The sequence below is a fragment of the Rattus norvegicus genome, chromosome 17, assembly GCF_036323735.1.
Source record: "Rattus norvegicus strain BN/NHsdMcwi chromosome 17, GRCr8, whole genome shotgun sequence".
NCBI lineage: Eukaryota > Metazoa > Chordata > Mammalia > Rodentia > Muridae > Rattus > Rattus norvegicus.
This window is the reverse complement of record NC_086035.1, coordinates 354,477-381,928: the sequence shown is the minus strand read 5'-3', so window position 1 is coordinate 381,928 and position 27,452 is coordinate 354,477. Positions and strand designations below refer to the sequence as shown.

Genomic DNA, 27,452 nt, shown 5'->3' with positions numbered 1-27,452 from the left:
TTGCTTCCTTGAGTTGTTTCTTCTTTTCATTTTATTTATTTTTTTAATTTTTTATTAGATATATTTCTTTACTTACATTTCAAATGTTATTCCCTTTTCCCATTTCCTGTCCATAAGCCCCAAACCCCTCCCCTCCCCCTCCCTCATACAGGTATTCTCCCCATGTATCCCCCTTACTGCCCTCCCCCCATATTCCCCTGCACTGGAGGTCCAACCTTGGCAGGACCAAGGGCTTCCCCTTACCCTGGTGCCCCAACAAGGCTAATCTCTGCTACATATGCAGCTGGATCCCTGGGTCAATCCATGCATAGTCTTTCGGTAGTGGTTTAGTCCCTGGAAGCTCTGGCTGGTTGACAGTGTTGTTTTTATGGGGTTGCAAGCTCCTTCAACTCTTTCAATACTTCCTCTAATTCCCCCCCCAAGGGGGTCCTGTTCTCAGTTCAGTGGTTTGCTGCTAGCATTGGCCTCTGTATTGGACATGCTCTGGATGTATCTCTCAGGAGAGATCTATATCCGGTCCCTTTCGGCGTGCATTTTTTAGCTTCATCCATTGTATCTACTTTTGGTGGCTGTATATATATGGGTCACATGTAGGGCAGGCTCTAAATGGCTGTTCCTTGCGTTGCTGCTCTAAACTTTGCTTCCAAATCTCCTCCTATGGATATTTTCCCCCATTTTAAGAAGGAGTGGAAGCATCCGCATTTTGTTCATCCTTCTTCTTGAGCTTCCTGTGGCCTGTGGATTGCATCTTGATTATAAGTAAATAATGGATAATTTAGTGACTTTTTCTGCAGAAGGTACTTTGAGTTAGCTGTTACTGGTAAAATTATATTCACTAGTGGTAATTTGTGAACTATCTGCATTTAAAATTTTTGCTAGTAGCAACTTTTACCCTATAGCTTGTATTGCAGAAGTTAACAGTGCCTATAAATTCTATGACAGCTTCACACAGTCCACGGACGGGCCCTTCTCAGGTCCAGGTACACAGCTTTGATGCCTCTGGTATCGATCTCGAGCCCAAGGAATGAGAGAAATGGCTTTTTAGGAAGGAAAAGTCCCATCAAAGAGCATGCTCTGCTTTGAAGTCAGTACAACTGAAGTTGTTTCAGAGTAATAGGAAGACAAAATAATTTCATAGCATCAAAGAGAAATTGTAAATATCAGACATCACAGCTACCACAACAACGGGCACAGTTAGAGATTCAAGACAATGCCTTGGTGAAAGAAAACGACCAATGGGAGGAGGGAAAGGAAGTGGGTAAGGCACCACCGTTACAATTAATACTTCATAGAAACACTAACAGTAGAAACGTGCAGAATTAGGAAGTTAATGGGATTGTATAGGGAGAGGTTTAATAATAAAACAGAGATATAATATACTTTGTGAATGGTAGTTTATTAATATGCCTCAGAAATTAACACTTTACATGATGGAAGCAGAAATCAGCAGAGAATGGGAGTGAGCACCTGTGAGTGAGAATTAGGTACAGCCTGGTACGCCCTAAATGGGCTAAGACACTCCCAGTCAGTCTATTCTTTGCTTCTTCTATAGTTCTACATGTTCATATTTCACTTTTCAAAACCATTTAATTCATTTAATCTTTTATTTTTGAGGCAGGGTCCTATGTAGCTTAGGGTAACCTCAAACTCACTATGTAACTGAGAATGGCATTGATTTCTGATCTTCCTGCCTCCACTTCCCAAGTGCTGGGATTACATGCACGTGACACTGTGACTTGTACTAGAGATAGAACACAAGGACTCAGGTATGTTAGGCAAGCACTCTGCCCATTAAGTGACATCCACAGCCCATTAAAAAATGAAGTAAAGCATGGAGAAAGAATACTTGCATTGGGTGAGGAATGGATGAGAGATGTTTCCAAATCAATGCTCCCCTTGAACAAAGGAAGCCTGGATATTTCCCTGGGGAATTCTGTACGTATTCATATAGGAAAGTACATTAATACTAGGCATATTACCAGCATGCTCAGTTTACATCATATCTCAAGAAGGAAAAGTTGGCAGTCTTAGGCATGCTTAGTTCCGGGTTATATAATTCATGTTTAAATGTTAAAGTGGGGAACAAGAGCTTGTGGATGTGCTCAACGGGCATTGTGAAAATGACAGGAAGACTTTGGACTTGCTCAGATGTGTCATAAAGATGGTGGCATACAAGTATACTTCCAGATATGCTTAGCTGGCAGATGGAAATACCTTTCAGCATGATCGGCTTCTGCCAAAAAGATAGTGGACAGGAAAACCTATGGGTTTGCTCAGATTTTACCCCCAAACCTTACCATTTTCTAACATACTGATTTGTTAAGATGCACAAATATCTTTTTTCCCTCTGGATGCACTAACATCATCCAATGGTTTTAAATTTTGTTTCATTTATCAATAATTTAAAACATGCCTATGATGTTAAGAAATACTATAATTGTGTTCAAGATCATCAGGTAACAAACAAATCTTGATTCATGTCAGTTCTGCTGCTTGATTTTTTTCCTCCATCTTTATTAACTTGGTTATTTCTTATTTACATTTCAATTGTTATTCCCTTTCCCAGTTTCCAGGCCAACATCCCCCTAACCCCATCTTCTATATGGGTGTTCCCCTCCCTATCCTCCCCCCAGTACTGCCCTCCCCCCAACAATCACGTTCACTGGGGATTCAGTCTTGGCAGGACCAAGGGCTTCCCCTTCTACTGGTGCTCTTACTAGGCCATTCATTGCTACCTATGCAGTTGGAGCTCAGGGTCAGGTATTCTTCATGTCTACACTATTTTTTTTATTTTTTATTACAGTTAATAGATGATAAAGGAAGCTGGTGCAGAAATATAATTTCCCAGTAAATGAAGATCAGAGGAAGTAAAGACTTCACAGTGACACTGATAGAGAAAAGTTGAGTTAGTACCATGATGTGGTGTTTCAGGTGCTGCATGCTAGAAGTTAGTTCCCAAACACTAGTGCTTCCATAGACCCATAGAAGCCTCTGAAAGTCAATGTCATCTGTTATTAGTTAGAATTTAACTGCTTTATTGAATGTCTACAATGCTAGAAGTATTTTATTAAACTCTTGGAATCTAAAGATAAATGAATTTTGGGTTGAGTCTACCTCTAAATTCCGTGTGTGTGTGGGGGAGGACATCTATGTGTTCATCTAGATGTTCATGCGAGTGGCTTTATGCATCCTGGTCAATACCAGGTGTCTTCCTTTATTGTCTGTCACCTCATTTAACTGAGATAGATTCTCTTCACTGACCTGGTAATTCATCTGTTGGCTAAATTGGCTGGTCAGTATGCTCCAGTGAGTTTCCTGTCTCTGTTCTTGGTCTCCTGCACTGGATTCACAGACATTCACTGCACACCTTACCTTTTTATGTGATACTGGGGCTCCAAACTTAAGCCCTCATTTTATATCAAACATTTTACCTACTAGGTAACCTTTAAATTTAACTATGAAAAAACAATTAAATCCTATATTGTCATAAGGAGTTAATAGAAGTCTTTTTATAAAACTCAGTTTTAGTTATACAACTATTAAAAAGGCTAGAGCAAGTAATTTTTAACTGACACTGGATTTTACAGCATCTCATGCAGATATTTATTTCACACGAAGAATAAATATCACTTACTGTATGAACACCCATATACTTCTATCCGCATTCCAATCCTGCCCTTGGGGTTCCAGGCTAAGGGGAGAAAGCGCAGGAACCTGGTGTGGAAGGAAGGCTGGAGACTATATTGCACCACACTGTCTGCATTTGTGTTTCCTGGAAATCCCTGGAAAAAACACAGAGGAAGGGTCAATATATCTTCAAGATCACCTTTATATCCCCTCTGCTCATATTAGTGGTGGCTCGTTTTAACTCTGTTTATATCCAAAAGGCTATCTTTCGAATAACTCTGCTCATGTTTAACACAGATAAGGCAATTTTGCCTTGGTTCCTCAGTTAGCTACTATTGTCTAATATTCTTTTGGTTTTAAGATACTCTAAATATCAGCGCCATTAAAACATTTACAAACATTTTAATGATGGTGGTTTATGACTACCATTAGACTTGCTGTTCTGAAGTTTTCATTTCACACATCCCTCTGCCATCATCTCCAAGCAATAAGGCTGTTCTTATAAAACTACATCATTAGGGAAATAAAACACCACAGTAAGTAATGTCCAAGGATTTTTACCAAGAATCCTAGAGAGTGACAATAGAGAGTTAAAAGAGACCTAAGGCATTATTCTAGCCTTACTTCCTTAAGTTACAGGTGAGATGCTACTGTCTTTGGGAGAAAAAATATAGTATCATATAGGTCAGATAGGATTAGATTACATTCAGGGTCTTTTTTTTAATAACCACAGCATTGATTCCATGTTATCATCCTGAATCCACTTCACATAAAATACAAGTGCAAGATTTCTACATTGCTAACACGATTACTGAAGCTTTCAGTGGGCCAATGTCCAGTGAGCTTCTGCGGGACATACACCACCATTATCTCTACCCAGGTCCTCCAGGAGTGCTTTTTGCACATTCTTATTGTCTGAGCACTGTGAAAGACCAGACTAAGAAAAAAGAAGCTTGTTTATATTTTGCCTCATATTGAAGTGTGTGTGTGTGTGTGTGTGTGTGTGTGTGTGTGTGTGTGTGTGTGTGTAAAGCTATGGAGCTTGGATCTGGTTAGTTTGGATCTGGATATGGCATACTATCATATATATGTAGAAACATCATACTGAACCCATTAATATGTACAATTAATACATGTTAATATAGAAAAATTTAATAACGTGGGAGGAAAGGAGAGGCCATTTATCCTTAACACTTAAATTTATTTTAAATCACAATGACTAGTGCAGTAAATTGGTAAAAGTTCTGCTCATGGGCATTTGAAGAAAAGTAAAAACAAAGAAAAATCAGCCCTAAACCCTAAGCCTCTTTCTTACAGAAATATTCTGTTGTGTTTCCTTTCAAAATTCCATTTACTTGAGCTTTTTAGGAATGTATGAATTACACATGAAAAAAATCCAACAACAAATACAAGAAAATTGAAATTAATCCCTGCATTAACCATCAAATAAACCACTACAGATTAAAGCTGGATTTCAACAACAACAGAAACAACAGAAAGCCTACAAATTTATGGAAACTGGACAACTCTTTACTGAATGACTACTGGGTTAAGGTAGAAATAAAGAATTCAAGGAAAATGAATGAAGAACATGCCAAAACTTATGGGATACAATGAAAGTTATGCTAAAACAGAAGTTTATAGCTCTAGATGCCTACATAAAAGTTTTTGGAGAGATTTTACACTAGCAACTTAACAGCACACCTAAAAGGTCTAGAACAAAAAAACCAAAATGAAACAAAATAAAAGAAAGCTCACTGAAAATGAGTAGATGGCTGAAAATAATCAAACTGATGGTTGAAATCAATAAAAAAGAAACAAAAAGAACAATAATAGGAATCAAGGAAACAAAGAGTTGGTTCTTTGAGAAAATCAATAAGATAGACAAACCCTTATCCAGACTAACTAAAAGACACAGAGAAAATATCCTCATTAACAAAATCAGAAACAAAAAGAGGGACATAACAGTAGACACCAAGAAAATCCAAAGAATCATAAGGTCATACTTTAAAAACCTGAATCCACAAATTGGAAACTCTAAAAAAAATATAGATAATTTTCTTGATAGGTACCACTTACCAAAGCTCAATCAAGATCAAATAAATAAATAATTTCAACATACCTATAACTAAGGGAATAGACAGAGTCATTTTAATTCTCTCAACTAAAAAAAAAGCAAGAGCTAGATGGTTTTAACATAAAATTCTACCAGACATTCAAAGAAGAGCAAATGCCAATATACATCAAATTATTCCACAAAATAGAAACACAAAGAACATTGTAAAATTCATCTTATGAGGTCACAGTCACCCTGAAACCCAAGCAACACAATGATTCAACAAAGTCCAACATCCCTCATGAACAAAATACTCATGAAAATACTTGAAAATTGAATCCAAGAACACTAAGAAAAGATCATCCACCATTATCAAGTAGACTTTATCCTAGAGATAGGGGATGATTCAGCACATGAAAATCAGTCAATGTAATCCACCATATAAACAAACTTAAGAAAAACCCATATGATCATTTCATTAGACGCTGAAAAAGCCTCTGACAAAATCTTACACCCCTTCATGACAAAAGTATTGGAGAGGTTAGGGTTAAAAGGGATACATCTAAACACTATAAAGATAATTGACAGCAAGTCTATAGCTGACATCAAATTAAATGGAAAGAAACTCAAAGCAAAACCACTAAAATCTGGAATAAGACAAGGCTGTCTACTCTCTCCATTTCTTTTGAATACAGTGATTGAAGGTCTAGCTGGAGCAATAAGACAACTGAAGGAGAACAAGTGGATCCAAACACACACATATATATATGCCTCAAAAACTCTACAAGGGAAAAATCCTACAGCTGATAAACACCTGAAATGGCTGGGTAGAAGATTAACTAAAGAAAATCAGTAGTTCTCCTATATACAAATGATCGAGAAGAAATAAGGGAAAATATACCTAGTATTTAAAGAAAGAAATTGAAGAAGGTATCATCAGAAGATGGAAATATCCCCCATGCTTATGGAACAGTAGTATTAATATAGTAAAATGACCTTCCTACCAAAATCATTCTACAAATTTAGTGCAATCCCTATCACAATTCCAACGTAAATTTTCACAGATATTAAAAAGGCAATTCTCAACTTCATATGGAAAAACAAACAACTCAAGATAGCTAAAATAATTCTGTAGAAAAAAAACATTCAGAGATATCACAATCCCTGATATTAAGCTGTACTATAGAGCTAATGCAATAAAAAACCGCATGATATTGGCATAACAACAGTGAGGTCGATTAATGGAGTAAAATCAAAGACCCAGATGTAAATCCATGCATTTATAAATAACTGATTTTTGATAAAGAAGTCATAAATGCCGATGGAACAAAAAAGTATTTATCCCCTTGCACAAAACTCAAGTACAAGTTGATTAAAGACCCCAACATAAAACCAGATACACTGTACCTATTAGAAAAGGAAGTGGGAATAGCCTTGAATCCATTTGCACAAGAGACAATTCTCCCTGAACAGAATCCCCAGCTAAGCCCAGCTACTAAGACCAACAATCAATAAATGGTACCTCATGAAATTGAAAAACTTCTGTAAGGCAAAGGACTGTCAATGGAGACAAAGCAGGAGCCTACAGAATGGGGAACATTTCCACCAACTCCACATCCGACAGAGGGATAATATCCAACTATATAAAGAACTCCACATCAACAAACTAAATAATCCAATTTAAAAATGGAGTACAGATCTAAACAGAGAATCCTCAATAGTGGAAACTCGGATGGCTGAGAAACACTTAAAGAAATGATCAACATCCGTAGTCATAAGGGAAATGCAGATCAAACTACTTTGAAACTCCATTTTACACCTGTTGGAATGGCTAAGATAAAAAACAAACAACAGTTCATGGTGTAAGGGTGTAAAGCAAGGAGAACACTCATCTATTGCTGGTGGGAGAGCAAACTTGAGGAGCCACTGTGGAAATCAGTGTGGTGGTTCCTTTAAAAAAAATTGGGAATTTATCTACCTCAAGGACTTTCCATCCTACCACAAGGTCACTTGCTCAACCATATTCATAACATATTTACTCATAATAGCCAGTAACTAAAAACAACCTCAACTGAATAATGGATAAAGAAAATGTGGTACGGTTACATAATGGAATATTTCTAGCTGTTTAAAACAATGATATCATAAAATTTTCAGACAAATGGATGGAACTAAAAAAAAAATCACCCTGAGTGATATAACCTAGACCCACAAACACAGTATATACTACTCACTTACAATGGACATTAGTTATTAAATAAAGGTAATCATGTTACAATGCATAGACCCAGAGAGGCTAAATAACAGGGAGGACTCAAGGGGAGACTCACAGATTTTCCTGTGAATGGAAATGTAAGTGGACTGGAGGTGGGAGAACATGGGAACAGGAAGAATCAGGTTGGGGGAAGAGATTGAGGAGAGAGTACTGGAAGAAATGACTGAAATTGGACGGGGCATTTGGGGGCAATGTGGGAACCTAGTACAGTGGGAACTCCCTGAAGTCTATGAGAAGATTCCTAGTAATGGGAGATGTGGAACCTGAACCAGCTATCTTCTTTAACCAGACAAGGCTCCCAGCAGTAGAAATGGGACATCAATCCAGACACAATCCTTCAACCTATAATTTGTCCTTCCTGCAAGGTATGCTGGGGTAATGGTGGTGCAGAATTTGTGGGAGTGGCCAACCAATGCCTAGTTCAGCTTGAGGCCCACTCCACTGAAAGGGAGCCAATGCCTGACATTTGTTAACCAGGAACCTGAGGCTGGAATGCCCAGAGACCCAGGTAGTATAATATATGGCTGGAAAAAGTAAATGAAATAATTTGTAATGATATTCTGCCGTACTTACCGTCAGCAACTAGCCCAGTTGTCATCAGAGAGGCATTATCTATCACCTGATAGGAGCAGATATAGAAACCTACAGCCAGACATTAGGCAGAGCCAGGTGAACCTCACTGAAGAAGTGGAGAAAGGATTCTAGGAGCCAGAGAGGTTGAGTACACCAGGAGAACACAATCTACAGAATCAATAGGCAGGGCTCGCAGGGTCTCACAGAGACACTGTATGGGTCTGAGCTAGGTCCTCTACACAAACATTATGATTGTGTAGCTTGATGTTCTTGTGGGATTAGGGTGTTTCTGTTTTTATTTTAATTAATTAATTTTTTACATATCAAATGTTGCCCCTCCCTGTCCCCCTCCCAGAGTTCGTCACCCCATCTTCCCTTCACTTCTGAGAGGGTGCTCTTCCCCCACCCCCAGATTCCCTCTACTCTAGGGCATCAAGTCTCTACAGGATTAGGCATATCCTCTCCCAGTCATGTCAGACAAGGCAGTCCTTGTCTGTATATGTGTAGGCAGGGCCTCGACTATCCCATGTATGCTCTTTGGTTGGTAGCCTAGTTTCTTGGAGCTCCCAGGAGTCTGGGTTAGATGACACTGTTGGTCTTCCTGTGGGGTTGCCATCCCCTTTAGCTCCTTTAATTCTTCCCTTAACTCTTCCATAGGGGTCCCTGACCTCAGTCCAATGGTTGACTGCGAATATCTGCATCTGTCTCAGTCAACTGCTGGTAGAGTCTTTCAGAGGACAGCCATGCTAGGCTCCTGTCTTCAGGCACAATATAGCATCGGTAATAGTGTCCGGCTTTGGTGCCCGCCCATGGGATGGATCCCAAATTGGGCTGGTTACTGGACAGCCTTTGCTTCAGTCTTTGCTCTGCTTTTTGTCCCTTTTTGACAATTCTGGGTCAAAAAGTTTGAAGGTAGGTTGGTGACATCATCCCTCTACTGAAGGAAGTCTCTTCAGGTTCTATCTCCCCACTGTTGGGCATTTTGACTAAGGTCACCCCATTGAGTCTCTCACATCCCAGGTCTCTGAGACTTTCTAGAGGTTTCCCCAACCCCCACCCCCAGCAGCTGCATATTTCCACTCATTCTCCTGGCCCTCTGGGCTTCTCTTCTGTCTCCCCTATATCTGATCTCACCCACTTTTCCCCTTCCCCTTTCCCTCCCCACACCCATCCAGGTCACTCTCTCACTCTGCTTCCCACGATTATTTTGTTTCCCCTTCTATATTGGGATTGAAGCACCCTCACTTGGGCCTTCCTCCTTGTTAAACTTCTTACAGTCTGTGGGTTGTATCCTGGATATTCTGTACTTTGGGGGCTAATATCCACTTATCAAGCCATGTGTGTCCTTTTGAGTCTGGGTCAGCTCACTCAGGACATTTTCTAGTTCTATCCATTTGCCTTAATAGCTTAATAGTATTCCATTGTGTAAATGAACCACATTTTCTATATCCATTCTTTGGTTGATGGATATCTGGGCTGCTTCCAGTTTCTGGCTATTATAAATAATGCTGCTATGAACATAGTGGAGCATGTGACCTTGTAGTATGATGGAGAATCTTTGGGGTATATGTCCAGGAGTGGTATAGCTGGACCTTCAGGTAGAATTATTTCCAATTTTTTTGAGGGACTGCCAGGTTGATTTCCAGAGTTGTTGTACCAGTTTGCAATCCCACCAGCAACGAAGGAGCATTCCTCTTTCTACACATCCTTGTTAGCATGTGCTGTCACCTGAGTTTTTAGTCCTAGCCATTCTGATTGGGATAAGATGGAATCTCAGGGTTGCTTAGATTTGCATTTCCCTGATGATTAAGGGTGTTAAACATTTCTTAAGGTGCTTTATGGCCATTCAAGACTCCTCGTTTGAGAAGCCTCTGTTTAGCTCTGTAGCCCGTTTTTAAATTGGGTTTTGCTTGCTCTTGGGACCCTTTTCCTCCTGCTGTGTTTCCTCCTCCAGCCGTGATATGAGGCTTTGTGGCTTGTCTTAGTCTATGTTATGTCATGTTTGATTGCTATCCCTAGGAGAACCAGTTATCGAGGATTGTCTTCTAACCCCCACAAAAGCAGCACAACACACATGTGCCTGCATTCATTACTCCCCAATAACAACCACAATAATAAATAGAAAAATAAGTCAAAACAGAAAGGAACACATCCCACCCAGACTATTCAACTGGGCATTCTAGTTTCCCTTCCATGAGTAAAATGGTTGTACCCTAGCACTGTCTTCAAACTTGGTGGCTTTTTCTGTTGCTTTCTACTGCAAACCTTTGTCTCCTAAATTTATTTTTTTTCTTTTTCTTTTTTTTTTTATTAACTTGAGTATTCCTTATATACATTTCAAGTGTTATTCCCTTTCCCTGTTTCCGGGCAAACATCCCCCTCCCCCCTCCCCTTCCTTATGGGTGTTCCCCTCCCAACCCTCCCCCCATTGCCGCCCTCCCCCCATAGTCTAGTTCACTGGGGGTTCAGTCTTAGCAGGACCCAGGGCTTCCCCTTCCACTGGTGCTCTTACTAGGATATTCATTGCTACCTATGGGGTCAGAGTCCAGGGTCAGTCCATGTATAGTCTTTAGGTAGTGGCTTAGTCCCTGGAAGCTCTGGTTGCTTGGCATTGTTGTACATATGGGGTCTCGAGCCCCTTCAAGCTCTTCCAGTTCTTTCTCTGATTCCTTCAACGGGAGTCCTATTCTCAGTTCAGTGGTTTGCTGCTGGCATTCGCCTCTGTATTTGCTGTATTCTGGCTGTGTCTCTCAGGAGCAATCTACATCCGGCTCCTGTCGGTCTGCACTTCTTTGCTTCATCCATCTTGTCTAATTGGGTGGCTGTATATGTATGGGCCACATGTGGGGCAGGCTCTGAATGGGTGTTCCTTCAGTCTCTGTTTTAATCTTTGCCTCTCCCTTCCCTGCCAAGGGTATTCTTGTTCCCCTTTTAGAGAAAGAGTGAAGCATTCACATTTTCACCATCCGTCTTGAGTTTCATTTGTTCTAGGGATCTAGGGTAATTCAAGCATTTGGGCTAATAGCCACTTATCAATGAGTGCATACCATGTATGTCTTTCTGTGATTGGGTTAGCTCACACAGGATGATATTTTCCAGTTCCAACCATTTGCCTACGAATTTCATAAACTCGTTGTTTTTGATAGCTGAGTAATATTCCATTGTGTAGATGTACCACATTTTCTGTATCCATTCCTCTGTTGAAGGGCATCTGGGTCCTTTCCAGTTTCTGGCTATTATAAATAAGGCTGCAATGAACATAGTGGAGCATGTGTCTCTTTTATATGTTGAGGCATCTTTTGGGTATATGCCCAAGAGAGGTATAGCTGGATCCTCAGGCAGTTCAATGTCCAATTTTCTGAGGAACCTCCAGACTGATTTCCAGAATGGTTGTACCAGTCTGCAATCCCACCAACAATGGAGTAGTGTTCCTCTTTCTCCGCATCCTCGGAGCATCTGCTGTCACCTGAGTTTTTGATCTTAGCCATTCTCACTGGTGTGAGGTGAAATCTCAGGGTTGTTTTGATTTGCATTTCCCTTATGACTAAAGATGTTGAACATTTCTTTAGGTGTTTCTCAGCCATTCTGCCTTCCTCAGCTGTGAATTCTTTGTTTAGCTCTGAACCCCATTTTTTAATAGGGTTATTTGTCTCCCTGCAGTCTAACTTCTTGAGTTCTTTGTATATTTTGGATATAAGGCCTCTATCTGTTGTAGGATTGGTAAAGATCTTTTCCCAATCTGTTGGTTGCCGTTTTGTCCTAACCACAGTGTCCTTTGCCTTATAGAAGCTTTGCAGTTTTATGAGATCCCATTTGTCGATTCCTGATCTTAGAGCATAAGCCGTTGGTGTTTTGTTCAGGAAATTTTTTCCAGTGCCCATGTGTTCCAGATGCTTCCCTAGTTTTCCTTCTATTAGTTTGAGTGTGTCTGGTTTGATGTGGAGGTCCTTGATCCACTTGGACTTAAGCTTTGTACAGGGTGATAAGCATGGATCGATCTGCATTCTTCTACATGTCGACCTCCAGTTGAACCAGCACCATTTGCTGAAAATGCTATCTTTTTTCCATTGGATGGTTTTGGCTCCTTTGTCAAAAATCAAGGGACCATAGGTGTGTGGGTTCATTTCTGGGTCTTCAATTCTATTCCATTGGTCTATCTGTCTGTCTCTGTACCAATACCATGCAGTTTTTATCACTATTGCTCTGTAATACTGCTTGAGTTCAGGGATAGTGATTCCCCCTGAAGTCCTTTTATTGTTGAGGATAGCTTTAGCTATCCTGGGTTTTTTGTTATTCCAGATGAATTTGCAAATTGTTCTGTCTAACTCTTTGAAGAATTGGATTGGAATTTTGATGGGGATTGCACTGAATCTGTAGATTGCTTTTGGTAAAATGGCCATTTTTACTATATTAATCCTGCCAATCCATGAGCATGGGAGATCTTTCCATCTTCTGAGGTCTTCTTCAATTTCTTTCCTCAATGTCTTGAAGTTCTTATTGTACAGATCTTTTACTTGCTTGGTTAAAGTCACACCAAGGTACTTTATATTATTTGGGTCTATTATGAAGGGTGTCGTTTCCCTAATTTCTTTCTCGGCTTGTTTCTCTTTTGTATAGAGGAAGGCTACTGATTTATTTGAGTTAATTTTATACCCAGCCACTTTGCTGAAGTTGTTTATCAGCTTTAGTAGTTCTCTGGTGGAACTTTTGGGATCACTTAAATATACTATCATATCATCTGCAAATAGTGATATTTTGACCTCCTCTTTTCCGATCTGTACCCCCTTGATCTCCTTTTGTTGTCTGATTGCTCTGGCTAGAACTTCAAGAACTATATTGAATAAGTAGGGAGAGAGTGGGCAGCCTTGTCTAGTCCCTGATTTTAGTGGGATTGCTTCAAGTTTCTCTCCATTTAGTTTAATGTTAGCAACTGGTTTGCTGTATATGGCTTTTACTATGTTTACGTATGGGCCTTGAATTCCTATTCTTTCCAGGACTTTTATCATAAAGGGGTGTTGAATTTTGTCAAATGCTTTCTCAGCATCTAATGAAATGATCATGTGGTTTTGTTCTTTCAGTTTGTTTATATAATGGATCACGTTGATGGTTTTTCGTATATTAAACCATCCCTGCATGCCTGGGATGAAGCCTACTTGATCATGGTGGATGATTGTTTTGATGTGCTCTTGAATTCGGTTTGCCAGAATTTTATTGAGTATTTTTGCGTCGATATTCATAAGGGAAATTGGTCTGAAGTTCTCTTTCTTTGTTGTGTCTTTGTGTGGTTTAGGTATAAGAGTAATAGTGGCTTCGGTAATAGGTATTCGGTAGTGATCCAACTGTTTCAATTTTGTGGAATAGTTTGGATAATATTGGTATGAGGTCTTCTATGAAGGTTTGATAGAATTCTGCACTAAACCCGTCTGGACCTGGGCTCCTTTTTGTTGGGAGACCTTTAATGACTGCTTCTATTTCCTTAGGAGTTATGGGGTTGTTTAACTGGTTTGTCTGTTCCTGATTTAACTTCGATACCTGGTATCTGTCTAGGAAATTGTCCATTTCCTGAAGATTTTCAAGTTTTGTTGAATATAGGCTTTTATAGTAAGATCTGGTAATTTTTTGAATTTCCTCTGAATCTGTAGTTATGTCTCCCTTTTCATTTCTGATTTTGTTAATTTGGACGCACTCTCTGTGTCTTCTTGTTAGTCTGGCTAAGGGTTTATCTATCTTGTTGATTTTCTCAAAGAACCAACTTTTGGTTCTGTTGATCCTTTCTATGGTCCTTTTTGTTTCTACTTGGTTGATTTCCGCTCTGAGTTTGATTATTTCCTGCCTTCTACTCCTCCTGGGAGTATTTGCTTCTTTTTGTTCTAGAGCTTTTAGGTGTGCTGTCAAGCTGCTGACATATGTTCTTTCCTGTTTCTTTCTGCAGGCACTCAGCGCTATGAGTTTTCCTCTTAGCACAGCTTTCATTGTGTCCCATAAGTTTAGGTATGTTGTACCTTCATTTTCATTAAATTCTAAAAAGTCTTTAATTTCTTACTTTATTTCTTCCTTGACCAGTTTATCATTGAGTAGAGCATTGTTCAATTTCCACGTATATGTGGGCATTCTTCCCTTATTGTTATTGAAGACCAGTTTTAGGCCGTGGTGGTCCGATAGCACGCATGGGATTATTTCTATCTTTCTGTACCTGTTGAGGCCCGTTTTTTGACCAATTATATGGTCAATTTTGGAGAAAGTACCATGAGGAGCTGAGAAGAAGGTATATCCTTTTGCTTTAGGATAGAATGTTCTATAAATATCCGTTAAGTCCATTTGGCTCATGACTTCTCTTAGTCTGTCGACATCACTGTTTAATTTCTGTTTCCGTGATCTGTCCACTGATGAGAGTGGGGTGTTGAAATCTCCCACTATTATTGTGTGAGGTGCAATGTTTGTTTTGAGTTTTAGTAAGGTTTCTTTTACGTATGTAGGTGCCCTTGTATTTGGGGCATAGATATTTAGGATTGAGAGTTCATCTTGGTGGATATTTCCTTTGATGAATATGAAGTGTCCTTCCTTATCTTTTTTGATGACTTTTAGTTGAAAATTGATTTTATTTGATATTAGAATGGCTACTCCAGCTTGCTTCTTCTGACCATTTGCTTGGAAAGTTGTTTTCCAGCCTTTCACTCTGAGGTAGTGTCTGTCTTTGTGTCTGAGGTGTGTTTCCTGTAGGCAGCAGAATGCAGGGTCCTCGTTGCGTATCCAGTTTTTTAATCTATGTCTTTGTATTGGGGAGTTGAGGCCATTGATATTGAGAGATATTAAGGAATAGTGATTATTGCTTCCCGTTATATTCATATTTGGATGTGAGGTTATGTTTGTGTGCTTTCATTCTCTTTGTTTTGTTGCCAAGACGATTAGTTTCTTGCTTCTTCTAGGGTATAGCTTGCCTCCTTATGTTGGGCTTTACCATTTATTATCCTTTGTAGTGCTGGATTTGTAGAAAGATATTGTGTAAATTTGGTTTTGTCATGGAATATCTTGGTTTCTCCATCAATGTTAATTGAGAGTTTTGCTGGATACAGTAACCTGGGCTGGCATTTGTATTCTCTTAGGGTCTGTATGACATCAGTCCAGGATCTTCTGGCCTTCATAGTTTCTGGCGAGAAGTCTGGTGTGATTCTGATAGGTCTCCCTTTATATGTTACTTGACCTTTTTCCCTTACTGCTTTTAATATTCTTTCTTTATTTTGTGCGTTTGGTGTTTTGACAATTATGTGACGGGAGGTGTTTCTTTTCTGGTCCAATCTATTTGGAGTTCTGTAGGCTTCTTGTATGTCTATGGGTATCTCTTTTTTTAGGTTAGGGAAGTTTTCTTCTATGATTTTGTTGAAGATCTTTACTGGTCCTTTGAGCTGGTAGTCTTCACTCTCTTCTATACCTATTATCCTTAGGTTTGATCTTCTCATTGAGTCCTGGATTTCCTGTATGTTTATACCAGTAGCTTTTTCCGCTTTACATTATCTTTGACAGTTGAGTCAATGATTTCTATGGAATCTTCTGCTCCTGAGATTCTCTCTTCCATCTCTTGTATTCTGTTGGTGAAGCTTGTATCTACAGCTCCTTGTCTCTTCTTTTGGTTTTCTATATCCAGGGTTGTTTCCATGTGTTCTTTCTTGATTGCTTCTATTTCCATTTTTAATTCCTTCAACTGTTTGATTGTGTTTTCCTGGAATTCTTTCAGGGATTTTTGCGATTCCTCTCTGTAGGCTTTTACTTGTTTATTAATGTTTTCCTGTGCTTCCCTAAGTGTGTTCATGTCTTTCTTGAAGTCCTCCAGCATCATGATCAAATATGATTTTGAAAGTAGAAAAATATGGAACGCTTCATGAATTTGCGTGTCATTCTTGCGCAGGGGCCATGCTAATCTTCTCTGTATCGTTCCAATTTTAGTATATGTGCTGCCGAAGCGAGCACCCATGTGTTCTTTCTTGATTGCTTCTATTTCCATTTTTAATTCCTTCAACTCTTTGATTGTGTTTTCCTGGAATTCTTTCAGGGATTTTTGTGTCTCCTCTCTATGGGCTTCTACTTGTTTATTTATGTTTTCCTGGAATTCTTTCAGGGATTTTTGTGTCTCCTCTCTATGGGCTTCTACTTGTTTATTTATATTTTCCTGGAATTCTCAGGGATTTTTGTTTCTCCTCTCTATGGGCTTCTACTTGTTTATTTATGTTTTCCTGGAATTCTTTCAGGCATTTTTGTGATTCCTCTCTGTAGGCTTCTACTTTTTCTCTAAGGGAGTTCTTCACGTCTTTCTTGAAGTCCTCCAGCATCATGATCAAAAATGATTTTGAAACTAGATCTTGCTTTTCTGGTGTGTTTGGATATTCCATGTTTGTTTTGGTGGGAGAATTGGGCTCCGATGGTGCCATGTAGTCTTGGTTTCTGTTGCTTGGGTTCCTGCGCTTGCCTCTTGTCATCAGATTATCTCTAGTGTTACTTTGTTCTGCTATTTCTGACAGTGGCTAGACTGTCCTATAAGCCTGTGTGTCAGGAGTGCTGTAGACCTGTTTTCCTTTCTTTCAGTCAGTTATGGGGACAGAGTGTTCTGCTTTCGGGCGTGTAGTTTTTCCCCTCTACAGGTCTTCAGCTGTTCCTGTGGGCCTGTGTCTTGAGTTCACCAGGCAGCTTTCTTCCAGCAGAAAATTTGGTCTTACCTGTGATCCCGAGGCTCAAGTTCGCTCGTGGGGTGCTGCCCACGGGCTCTCTGCAGCGGCAGCAACCAGGAAGACCTGTGCCGCCGTTTCCGGGAGCTTCAGTGCACCAGGGTTCCAGATGGTCTTTGGCTTTTTCCTCTGGCGTCCGAGATGTGTGTGCAGAGAGCAGTCTCTTCTGCTTTCCCAGGCTTGTCTGCCTTTCTGAAGGTTTAGCTCTCCCTCCCACGGGATTTGGGTGCAGAGAACTGTTTATCCGGTCTGTTTCCTTCAGGTTCAGGCGGTGTCTCAGGCAGGGGTCCTGCCGCTCCTGGGCCCTCCCCCACGGGAGCCCAGAGGCCTTATACAGTTTCCTCTTGGGCCAGGGATGTGGGCAGGGGTGAGCAGTGTTGGTGGTCTCTTCCACTCTGCAGCCTCAGGAGTGCCCACCTGACCAGGCGGTGAGGTCTCTCTCTCTCACGGGGTCTGGGAGCAGAGAGCTGCTGCGGGCCGGGATCCCCATCCAATACCTGTCTCCTCAATTTATAAAACTCATCTGGTAAAATCTAACTATAAAAGTTGGAATGAATATTAATAGGTATATTGATCATTCTGCCCTATCACCTGTCTGGCTGAAAGTGTTCAGGCTAAGTGTCTGCTGTGGTTCAGGCAGAGGTTGGTAATATCCGGTGCTGTGGTTTAAATATCAAATGTACTCAGTAGGCTCATGCGTTTGAACACTTGGTCTCCAGTTGTGCTGTTTGGGAAGGTTGCGGGATCTTTAGGAGGTGGAGTCCTGCTGGAAGAAGTGATCACTAGAGAAAGATGTTGAGGTTTGGTGTCCCCTACTTCTTGGCTGCAGATGAAATATTACCAAGTGTTTTCCTGCCCCTGCTCCTGCCCCTGCTCCTGCTCCTGCCCCTGCTCCTGCTCCTGCCCCTGCTCCTGCCCCTGCCCCTGCCCCTGCCCCTGCCCCTGCTCCTGCCCCTGCTCCTACCCCTGCTCCTGCTCCTGCTCCTGCTCCTGCTCCTGCTCCTGCCCCTGCTCCTGCCCCTGCTCCTGCTCCTGCCCCTGCTCCTGCTCCTGCTCCTGCTCCTGCCCCTGCTCCTGTCCCTGCTCCTGCCCCTGCTCCTGCTCCTGCCCCTGCTCCTGCCCCTGCTCCTGCCCCTGCTCCTGCCCCTGCCCCTGCCCCTGCCCCTGCCCCTGCCCCTGCTCCTGCTCCTGCTCCTGCCCCTGCTCCTGCTCCTGCTCCTGCTCCTGCCCCTGCTCCTGCCCCTGCTCCTGCTCCTGCCCCTGCTCCTGCTCCTGCTCCTGCCCCTGCTCCTGCTCCTGCCCCTGCTCCTGCCCCTGCCCCTGCTCCTGCTCCTGCTCCTGCCCCTGCTCCTGCTCCTGCCCCTGCTCCTGCCCCTGCTCCTGCTCCTGCCCCTGCTCCCATCTGTTGCCATGTCTCTCTCACCCCACCTACATCTCTCTAACTACCCATGATGGAATCATCCCCCGAAAATGCAAATCAGAAAACACCCTCCCTCCCTTGAACTATTTTTTTTTCAAATATTTGGTGACTAACGCGTCTGGTTGCTGTTGTTGGTTCACTCATGGGGTAGCATCTGAATTCCACTACTTACATTTTCACCTGAGTCTAATACCTAGGACATCCAGCTAAGCCAGAAACAGCGACTGTCATGGGCATTTTGTCTCAAACATTAGAATTTAAACATTTAAATAAATATTGTCAGTGGCTGACAAGTTTCTAAAATTTTGATACACATAACATGTACCCCCCACACACGCACAAAAGGAAGCATAAGAAAGAGTTGTTCTATTGTCTTTATACACAAAACATTATTTTTCTCATATTTATTTTAAAATACAAACAGGAAAATATACTTCTGATTGTTGATTATGATATCACAGAGCAAAGGGATTTAGTTTCTCAGTTTTAATAGAACTAAAATAAATTGATTAGTATTTGTAATTGGCTTTGTCACCTTGACACAGTTTGGAATCACCAGGGAAGGGGCTCTCAGTGAAGAAATTATCTAGATCAGGTTCACCTGTGGGTATGTCTGTGAGAAATTTTCCTTGTTGGTTTAATTGAGGTGAGATACCCAACTTGAATGCAGGCAGCAGGTTTTCATGGGCTGGGTCCTGGACTGAATAAAAAGGAAAGAGTAAACTGAGTGTGGGCATTCATGCGTTAGTTCACTGGCCTCTGCCTTTTTGTGGAAATGATGGACTGAGTAAAAGTTTTGCTGCCTTGACTTCCCCACAGTGATGACTTGTAACCTGGAATTGAGCCAAATAAACCTGAAATAGACCCATTCTCCCTCCAGTTGCTTTCGGGAAAACAAAACTAAGAGAGTATTTGAGGAATGTAAGACATAAACTAATATGACTGGAGCATATTAACCATTGCTTAAAATTCAGAGATCTGAACACAAAATCAGACATCTACTATATATGTTTAAAATTCATTCATTGTGTGTATATACATGTGAGCATATATGCTCCTCTTTTTGAAGGACAAAAATGTCTCTAGATTTGATGTGGGTTTTGTGGCTGAAGACATCACAACTGAGTTTTATCCAGGTATGAATTCGAACATTTTCAGATGACATGACCATCATGCCTAGAGCTTGTTCCTAATGTATAAGTGGCAGTTACAGAAATTTTTGACTTGGGGTCCGCACACACTCTCTAAATGTTTCCAAATGACTTAGAAATTAATGAAGTTCTTGAGAAATTTCCAAACTCTCAATTTAATTTGTTTCTCAAGGTCACATTGATTGCATCTAACCTCTCAGGCAGGGTAGACTCTCTATTTCATAGAAAAAATAAATTCACCAATATTCTTACTGTTTTATGTTGAATAGGCAGGCATATCTTTAAGTACAAAAACTTGCTCTGTGAGTGGAATATTCATCAGAAGTTACGTTAAGAACCTTCTTACAGGTTGCTTATGCCGAAACATTTCTTGATGAGTTTTTCAACAGAGAGGCTAGGAAGGTGCTGTGGAAGAGCATGCTCAATGCTCATCTCAGTGTCCATCACTTCAACATTTTCCATCAAATCTTTACTGTAAATTAGTGACAGAAATTTCGATGCTTTCTAGTGCAAATATCAAGTCAGGTGCCACTCCTTTACTAAGGAATTTCAGTTGGTGCTCATGAGGAGGTTAGAATTTTTGTACAAAAGATTTCAGTTCTGCAACAACTTTAGTTTTATTAATAAGTTTCAAACCCTTTAATATTATAGTGAGTGAGGCTCTTGTTTCCATATACTGTTAGTGTTCCAGTATACTGTCATGGTTACATGGCAGGACAACGTCTGGGTAACGAAGAGTCTGTGGTCCGCAATGATAATTCTCTTTTCTTATATTGCCGGGTTAGGCAGATGTTGGTTATAGGTTTTAGTGTCTGCAGTTTTAGCTTCCTTATGAGTAACATGAGGGTTATAAAAACCATTCTGCCCAATTTTTATCTCACTGAAAGTTGTTTCTGAAATTCTAAGGAGCTACACAAATAAAAGATTTAATTAAGTTTTTGCTCATAAAATGAATTAACAAGACTGTTTGATTAAGACACTTTGTAATATATGTGTTATTTGAAAAAAAGTATATTGATGATAACTATAGTACACCAGTAATGCAATTATTCTGATTATGCCCTAAGAATATGTCATGAAGCAATTAAATGGTGTTTTTACAGGTATTAAAAATAAATATATTTATCACCTTAGTAGGAATAATTATTTTTATGTAAAGGTTAATCAATAGAAAACTAATGAAACATATAAGACAACACTGTAGATAAAAAATCTAATGAAACATGAAATCAACACTGTAGACAAATTTAAATTAATGCAAAGAGATAACTACCTTTAAAATGCATATAAATAAAATGCATTGGATTTGGAAATTATAGAGATAGAAAGGAATGAATGAATAAATAAATGAATGAACAAGCACTAAAGCCATAACAGGGGCATGTTATCTAGATGTGAGCCATCATTTCTTATCCATTACCCACAGAGGAAGGTGGTTCACCCTCAACATCTATCTAAATTAACAAGCAAATCTACAAAAACTGACCTCAGCATGTGGTTTCTGGTATCTTTCTGAGAAGCTGTCCACATTATGTCAAACCCTATTCTCTCCTCTGTTTTCCAGGGATGAGCCTGGGATGAAAATGATGAGATAGTGTAGGGCGCAGCTTAGATATGGCCATAACTTTCAGCAGGATGGAGTTCTGACTGCTGTGGATTGTGTCTCCTCTCCAGAATCCATCTTGAAATGTAATTACAATTATAACAGTATTAGGGGTGTTATTATGGTCGGAATGGGTTAGCTAATGCAAGAGTGGGTTTCTGATAGTCAGAGTGAGTTTGGCCATGCTTTCTGTCTGCTTCACTTGTTCATCTGCCTATCCACACTGTCATGATTTACCACAATGGTCTTTGTCAGATATCAACATCATACTTGAGAACTTCTGTAATATTTAGAACTGTGTCAAATGCATTTTTATTGTTTGTCAGTTACCCAGTTACCTATAATACAATATTTTGTTGGACAAAACCAGATTGTCAAAAGTTCCCCCCCCCTTTTGTTATTGGTGTCTCCAGTATCTTGTCATTCATTCATTAAAGCTCCAAAGTTAGAGACTTGGATCCAAGGCAAATCCCAATAGAACTCACTGGTTCTATTACTGTGAGCAAGGCATATGGCTATGTCATTTGAAATAATCTGTTGTCTCGGGGAGATGGCTTAAGAGTTAAGAGCACATGCTGCACAAGCACAAGGACCTGAGTTTAGATATCACACCCACATAAAAGTGGATGTAGCTTCAAGCCTGTACCACCAGCAAAGTTGAGGGTGGAGATGGGTATCATCCATCTCCTGGGTATCACCTAGGTTTGCCACAGGTCTACCTCCATGTTCAGTGAGAGATTGTCTGATGTCTGAAAGGTTATGGCAGAGAGTGGTAGAGCAGGATGCCTGACATCATCTTCTGGCCTTCACAGGACACAGGTAGATATATTGCCTGCAAACACACATATGTATATGCCACACACACCCATATATACACAAAAATTAAAAACAAATAACTAAATAATTAAAGTAACAAGTAAAGTAGAACTAGGCATTTAGTCTTCCCTATATACCCATGACAAATACATATACAACTCAGTTTAATTACATTTTCATTCTTTAAGCAGCCCTGTTAAGGCAGAGTTTTATCTAAAAGGCAGATAATTTATCTAACTGGTCAATAGACTTAGATGTCAGACATGATTGTCATCAGTATAACTCTTTGTGCATTTTGACTGTCCAAGAAGTCACAACGAAGGCACATTGGGTCTTTCAATGTGGTCTGACACTGAGAAGGCATTACTTCAGAGTCTGCAATTCTCCTTGTGGTCTGTGGGTGGTAAATGTCTGTTGTGCTAAAATTTATGGCAACATTACCAAAACTCACACCCCTTATGTTAACCCCTTGTTTTAAATTTCATAGAGCTTATTAGTACTTAACAGATAGTGGAAGCCTGGTAAATACTTTGTTCAATTATTAGTGCCAGTCTTTAAACTACTACATTTAGCTCACAGTCCTCATTTGAGCCAGCATCTAGCTTTCTTTAGCTGGGTGAGTCACAGCCACTCACTACAACTTCATCTATAAATTCACTTCAATCTAGTCTATCAGTAATTTCCCACTTGCCATTGTCAAATTTACTTAGTTGGAATAATTTATTTTTTATCCCTGATGATCTCAAGTTGCTGTCTACATTAAGAATTTAACTAGGGATGTCTATATTCAAGCAGTGTTTTGGATATTTTTGTTATTCTGATTGCAAAATGTAGTTGCGTGTTTACTCCTCAGTAATTGGCCATCAGCTTTAATTTATCCATATACTTTTGCATACAAACTTCTGTGTGTAGATGATCCATGTGATTTTTTTCCTCTGGACATTAGATATGTACATTAAAATAATTAGGATTAGTATGCTATTATGCAAGGCAGTTTATGACCCAGAGAGTCTAGAATAGAGATAACAACTGTTACAGTAATTTTAAAAATGCTTGCTCAATATTTTTCATTCTCATTGAACCATTAAAACAATCTAAGAGAACAAGCATTTTATTCTCCCACATTTTTATAATTGTCATTCATAGGATGTTCTAAGAAAAGGGTCACCATCTCTATGGAAAGTATCGACTGCAAAAGTTTGCTTCTTAAGTAAGCAGTATTGGTGAGCAATTCTGTCAACATTGGCAATAAGAAGATGAAGTAAATCAGACTAAATCTGAGCATCATCTGTGATTACAATATAGATTGTAAATCATCTGGACACGTAAGTCTCCACCAGCTTCAATCATGTTAGTGTGAGATAGAGCACTAGCAAATTTTGTGTCTTATGATTTTGTGAGATAGCAGCACTAGCATGGGAACCTTAGTGTCTTGGAACCAAAACAGAGTGTTTTAGCCAGAAGCTCTGTCATGTCATATAAACAGCAAGACTTTTCCAGAAGAATGGAACCCAAAAACACAAAAAGTTACCAACAGGCCCATGACAGAAGCATTAGTTCTGAGTAAGCCCATCACTAGTGGCTGTTCTATCCTCCTACAGAAAAAGGAGTCATTTATCAATTTAGGAATTCTGAATACAAATGAGGAAATGCTGAGAGGACATGAAGGGTTTGAAAGACTCCTTCAGTTTCTTTTTAACTGAAGCAAACATGTTGCCTATACTTTCTGAAGAATCTGAGCCAGGCAGATTCTTTTAGGAATAGTTAGTGAAGGGTTGGAGACATATCTCAGTCAGGAAAGTGCTTGCTGCACAAGCATGAGGGCTTGAGTTCCAGCCTTAAATGAACATGAAGGAGGGCATGTGACTGTCACCCTGATCCCCAAACCAAATAAAGATCCAACAAAGAAAGAGAACTACAGACCATTTTCTCTTATGAACTTAAATACAAAAATACTCAATAAAATACTTGAAATCCAAAACACACATCCAAAAGATCATCCACTGTGATGAAGTAGGCTTCATTCCAAAGATGCCAGAATGTTTCAACAAATGAAAATCAATAGATGCAACACATCATATAAACAAAATGAAAGGGAAAAACATGCACATCTCATAAGATATAGAAAATGCCTTTGGCAAAATCCAATACTCTTTGTGATAAAAGTACTGGAAAGATATAGGTATACAAAAGACACATCTAAACATAATAAAGACAATTTACAGAAAGTCCATGGACAACATCAAGTTAAATGGAGAGAAACTCAAAGCAATTCCACAAAAACCAGGAAGAAGACAAGGAAGGTTTTCCACTCTCTCCATAACTGTTTAATATAGTACTTGAAATCTTAGCTAGAGCAATAAGAAAACAGAAGGAGATCAATGGAGATACAAATTAGAAAAGAAAAAGTCAAAGTATCTTTATTTGAAGATGATAAGATAGAATATATAAGTGATCCTAAATCTTCTACCATAGCTGATAAACACATTCAACAAAGTTGTATACAAAATTAACTCACAAAAGTTATTAGCTCCCCTATATACAAATGACAAATGTACTAAGAGATAAATCAAGGAAACAACATCTTTCACAACAGCCTCAAATAATATAAAACACATTGGGATAACTTTAACTGAGCAAGTAAAAGACTTGCATGGAGAAACAGAATGGGAGGATCAGTTGGGGTGGGGAGGAGGAGTTAGAAGTGAGGAAGGAAATGTGGGTAGAAATGGCTGGAATTGAAGGACATTTGGGGAGTGATATGGAAACCTATTGCAGTGAAAACTTCCTAAAATACATGAAGGTGATTCTAATGAAGTCTCCAAATTATGAGGGAAACAGAGTCTCAGTTGACCTTCTTATCATCAAATGAAGTGTCCAGTAGAAGAACAGGTTTGTATTCAATTAAGGGATCTCATGGAAATACCAACAGTTACTCTTTACAAGATGAAAGTGAGGTCTCATTGTTGAGGACAACCTACATAACATAATGAACATGAAGGGGTCAGACTGATGCCTGCATGAGCCTTCACCCCTGTAGTCTAGTGTTCTTGGCATGGGAAAGCATGTGACCAGAAAGGAAATGTAAGCACCAGGCCAGCCACAAAAACTCTGATCTATAACCTGTTCTATCTGCAAAATATGTTAGGGCAATGGTGGCACAAAGCTTATGGAAGTAACCAACCAATATCTGATTTGACTTAAGACTCACTCCAAGAGATGGAATCTATAGCCAACACTGCTTGGGTGACCAAGAACCAGAGACTAGATACCTCAGAGACCTAGGGTAAAACCAAATATTACTGTTACAATAAAAACCAACAAGATGATAGACTCCTAATGATATTCTTCTATACTCGTAGGTCAGTGCCTTATTAATTCATCATCAGAGAATCTTCCTCCTGCAGCAAATGGGAATAAATACAGCGACTCAGAGGTAGACATGATTCAGACAGAGAGAGGGGGGCATACTTTGGAACACACATCTCTAAATTGGATGTCTCCATCAAATTCACCAAAATCCATCCTTTCAGTGCTCAGGGAACACTGCAGAAGAAAAAGGGCAAAGAGAGAGTATAAAAGCCAGAGAGCATGGAGGACACCAGGAGAATAACTCCCTCCACCCTCCAAATCAACTGAGCAAAGTTCGTATGAATTCACAGGGACTAAAATGGCAAGCACAGTGTCTACATGGGTCTGTACCAGGTACTCTGTGTATGTATTATAGCTTTTTATTAAATACTTTTAAAATTAATATTTATTTATTTACATCCCAAACGCTGTCCCCCATCCTGGTACCTGCCTCACAGAATTCCAACTCCTCCCCTCTCTGATGGAAACCCCACAGGAAAATCAACAGAGTCAACTAACCTGGACCCACGGAAGCTCTCATAGACTGTGCCACCAACCAAAAAACATACACAGACTGGAATGAGGCCCATACATAGAAGACATGCAGCTCAGTCTACGTGTGGGTCCCCCAACAACTTTAGTGGAGGTTCTCTCTAAAGTTGTATAATAGCTTTTAGTTTAGTCTTTTCTTTTTCTTTTTATTGGGAATCCTGAGAGTAGGAATGAGTGGGTCTTATTCTTGTGACTTCTCTTTGGGCTTTTGTCCTTTTGTTGATTTGCCTTGTTCAACTTTAATGTGGAGTTTGTTGTTGTTGTTGTTGTTGTTGTTGTTGTTGTTGTTGCTGTTGTTGTTGTTATTGTTGTTTAAGCTTAAATTTATTTCATTTTTTAAAGAAGCAGGGAATGCTGTCATATATTTGTATTCTTAGAGCTGGGGAGACTAGAGAGATTACTAGTCAGTGAGCCTAGGCTACTTGGCAACTTTTAGACTAAGAGCTCCTGTCTTATAAAACAAGATGAACACCTCCTGGGAAACATAAGTTGAACACAGCATTTAGAATATAAACAAATAAATATTAGTTTAAAAATTGTTTAATAAAAAAACTATAACACATACACAAAGTGCCTGGTACAGATCCATGTAGACAGTGTGCTTGCTATTTTAGTCTCTGTGAATTCATACGATCTTTGCTCAGTTGATTTGGAGGTTGGAGGGAGTTGTTCTGGTGTCCTCCAAGCTCTCTGGCTTTTACACTCTCTCTTTGCCCTTTCTCTTCTAGCCTCCACATGCACATAATGATTATGCGCTACTCCTTGTCTGTGCATATGCACGCATGCATGCATGCACACACAGACACAGATCTATCAATCACACAGCGACCGAAATCTCAAGCCACATTTTAACTGATAAACTTGGATTTTGATGGTAGTTGGATTTTATTTATGAAGAACTGACTAGGATGGAATTGTTTTCATTGGTCCATCAAAAATGTTTCAAATATTTGAATTATGTTTGATTAGATTCCAAATTATCTGGGGATGCTGTATGTCCTTGGGAAGCTGAAAACTTTAGTAAGTTAAATTTTCTTCTTTATAAGCATTGAAGTGTCAGCAGCTATGAATAAATCATTTACATACTGAATTAGTGTGAAGCCTCAAGGTGAGGAAAATTACTTTGTATTCTCTTATAAATATCTAGAGAATATAAGATATGAATCTTTAAATCCCTTGGAATCCTTGCCACTAAACTAAAAGCTGTCACTGGTAAAGGCAAAAAGAACCCTTGATATTTCATTTAAAGTTAAAGAAAGAAAACAGGGCATACTGTAAAGCTAGTTTCTGCAAAGCTGACTACTACAGCTG

The 27,452-nt window shown here is 39.7% G+C and overlaps 1 protein-coding gene and 1 non-coding gene across 2 annotated transcripts in view; both read right to left on the bottom strand.

Moving 5' to 3' along the window:
* Positions 1-27,452, bottom strand: part of Cntnap3 (contactin associated protein family member 3) — a 188,097-nt gene that overhangs the window by 79,305 nt on the left and 81,340 nt on the right. The window contains exon 4 of the mRNA NM_001402217.1: positions 3,635-3,782. Within this exon, the coding sequence (NP_001389146.1) occupies positions 3,635-3,782 (148 nt within the window). The remainder of the gene's footprint in view (positions 1-3,634; positions 3,783-27,452) is intronic.
* Positions 16,390-16,496, bottom strand: LOC120098036 (U6 spliceosomal RNA). Its single transcript, XR_005495966.1, has one exon. It is a non-coding gene; the product is annotated as a U6 spliceosomal RNA (small nuclear RNA).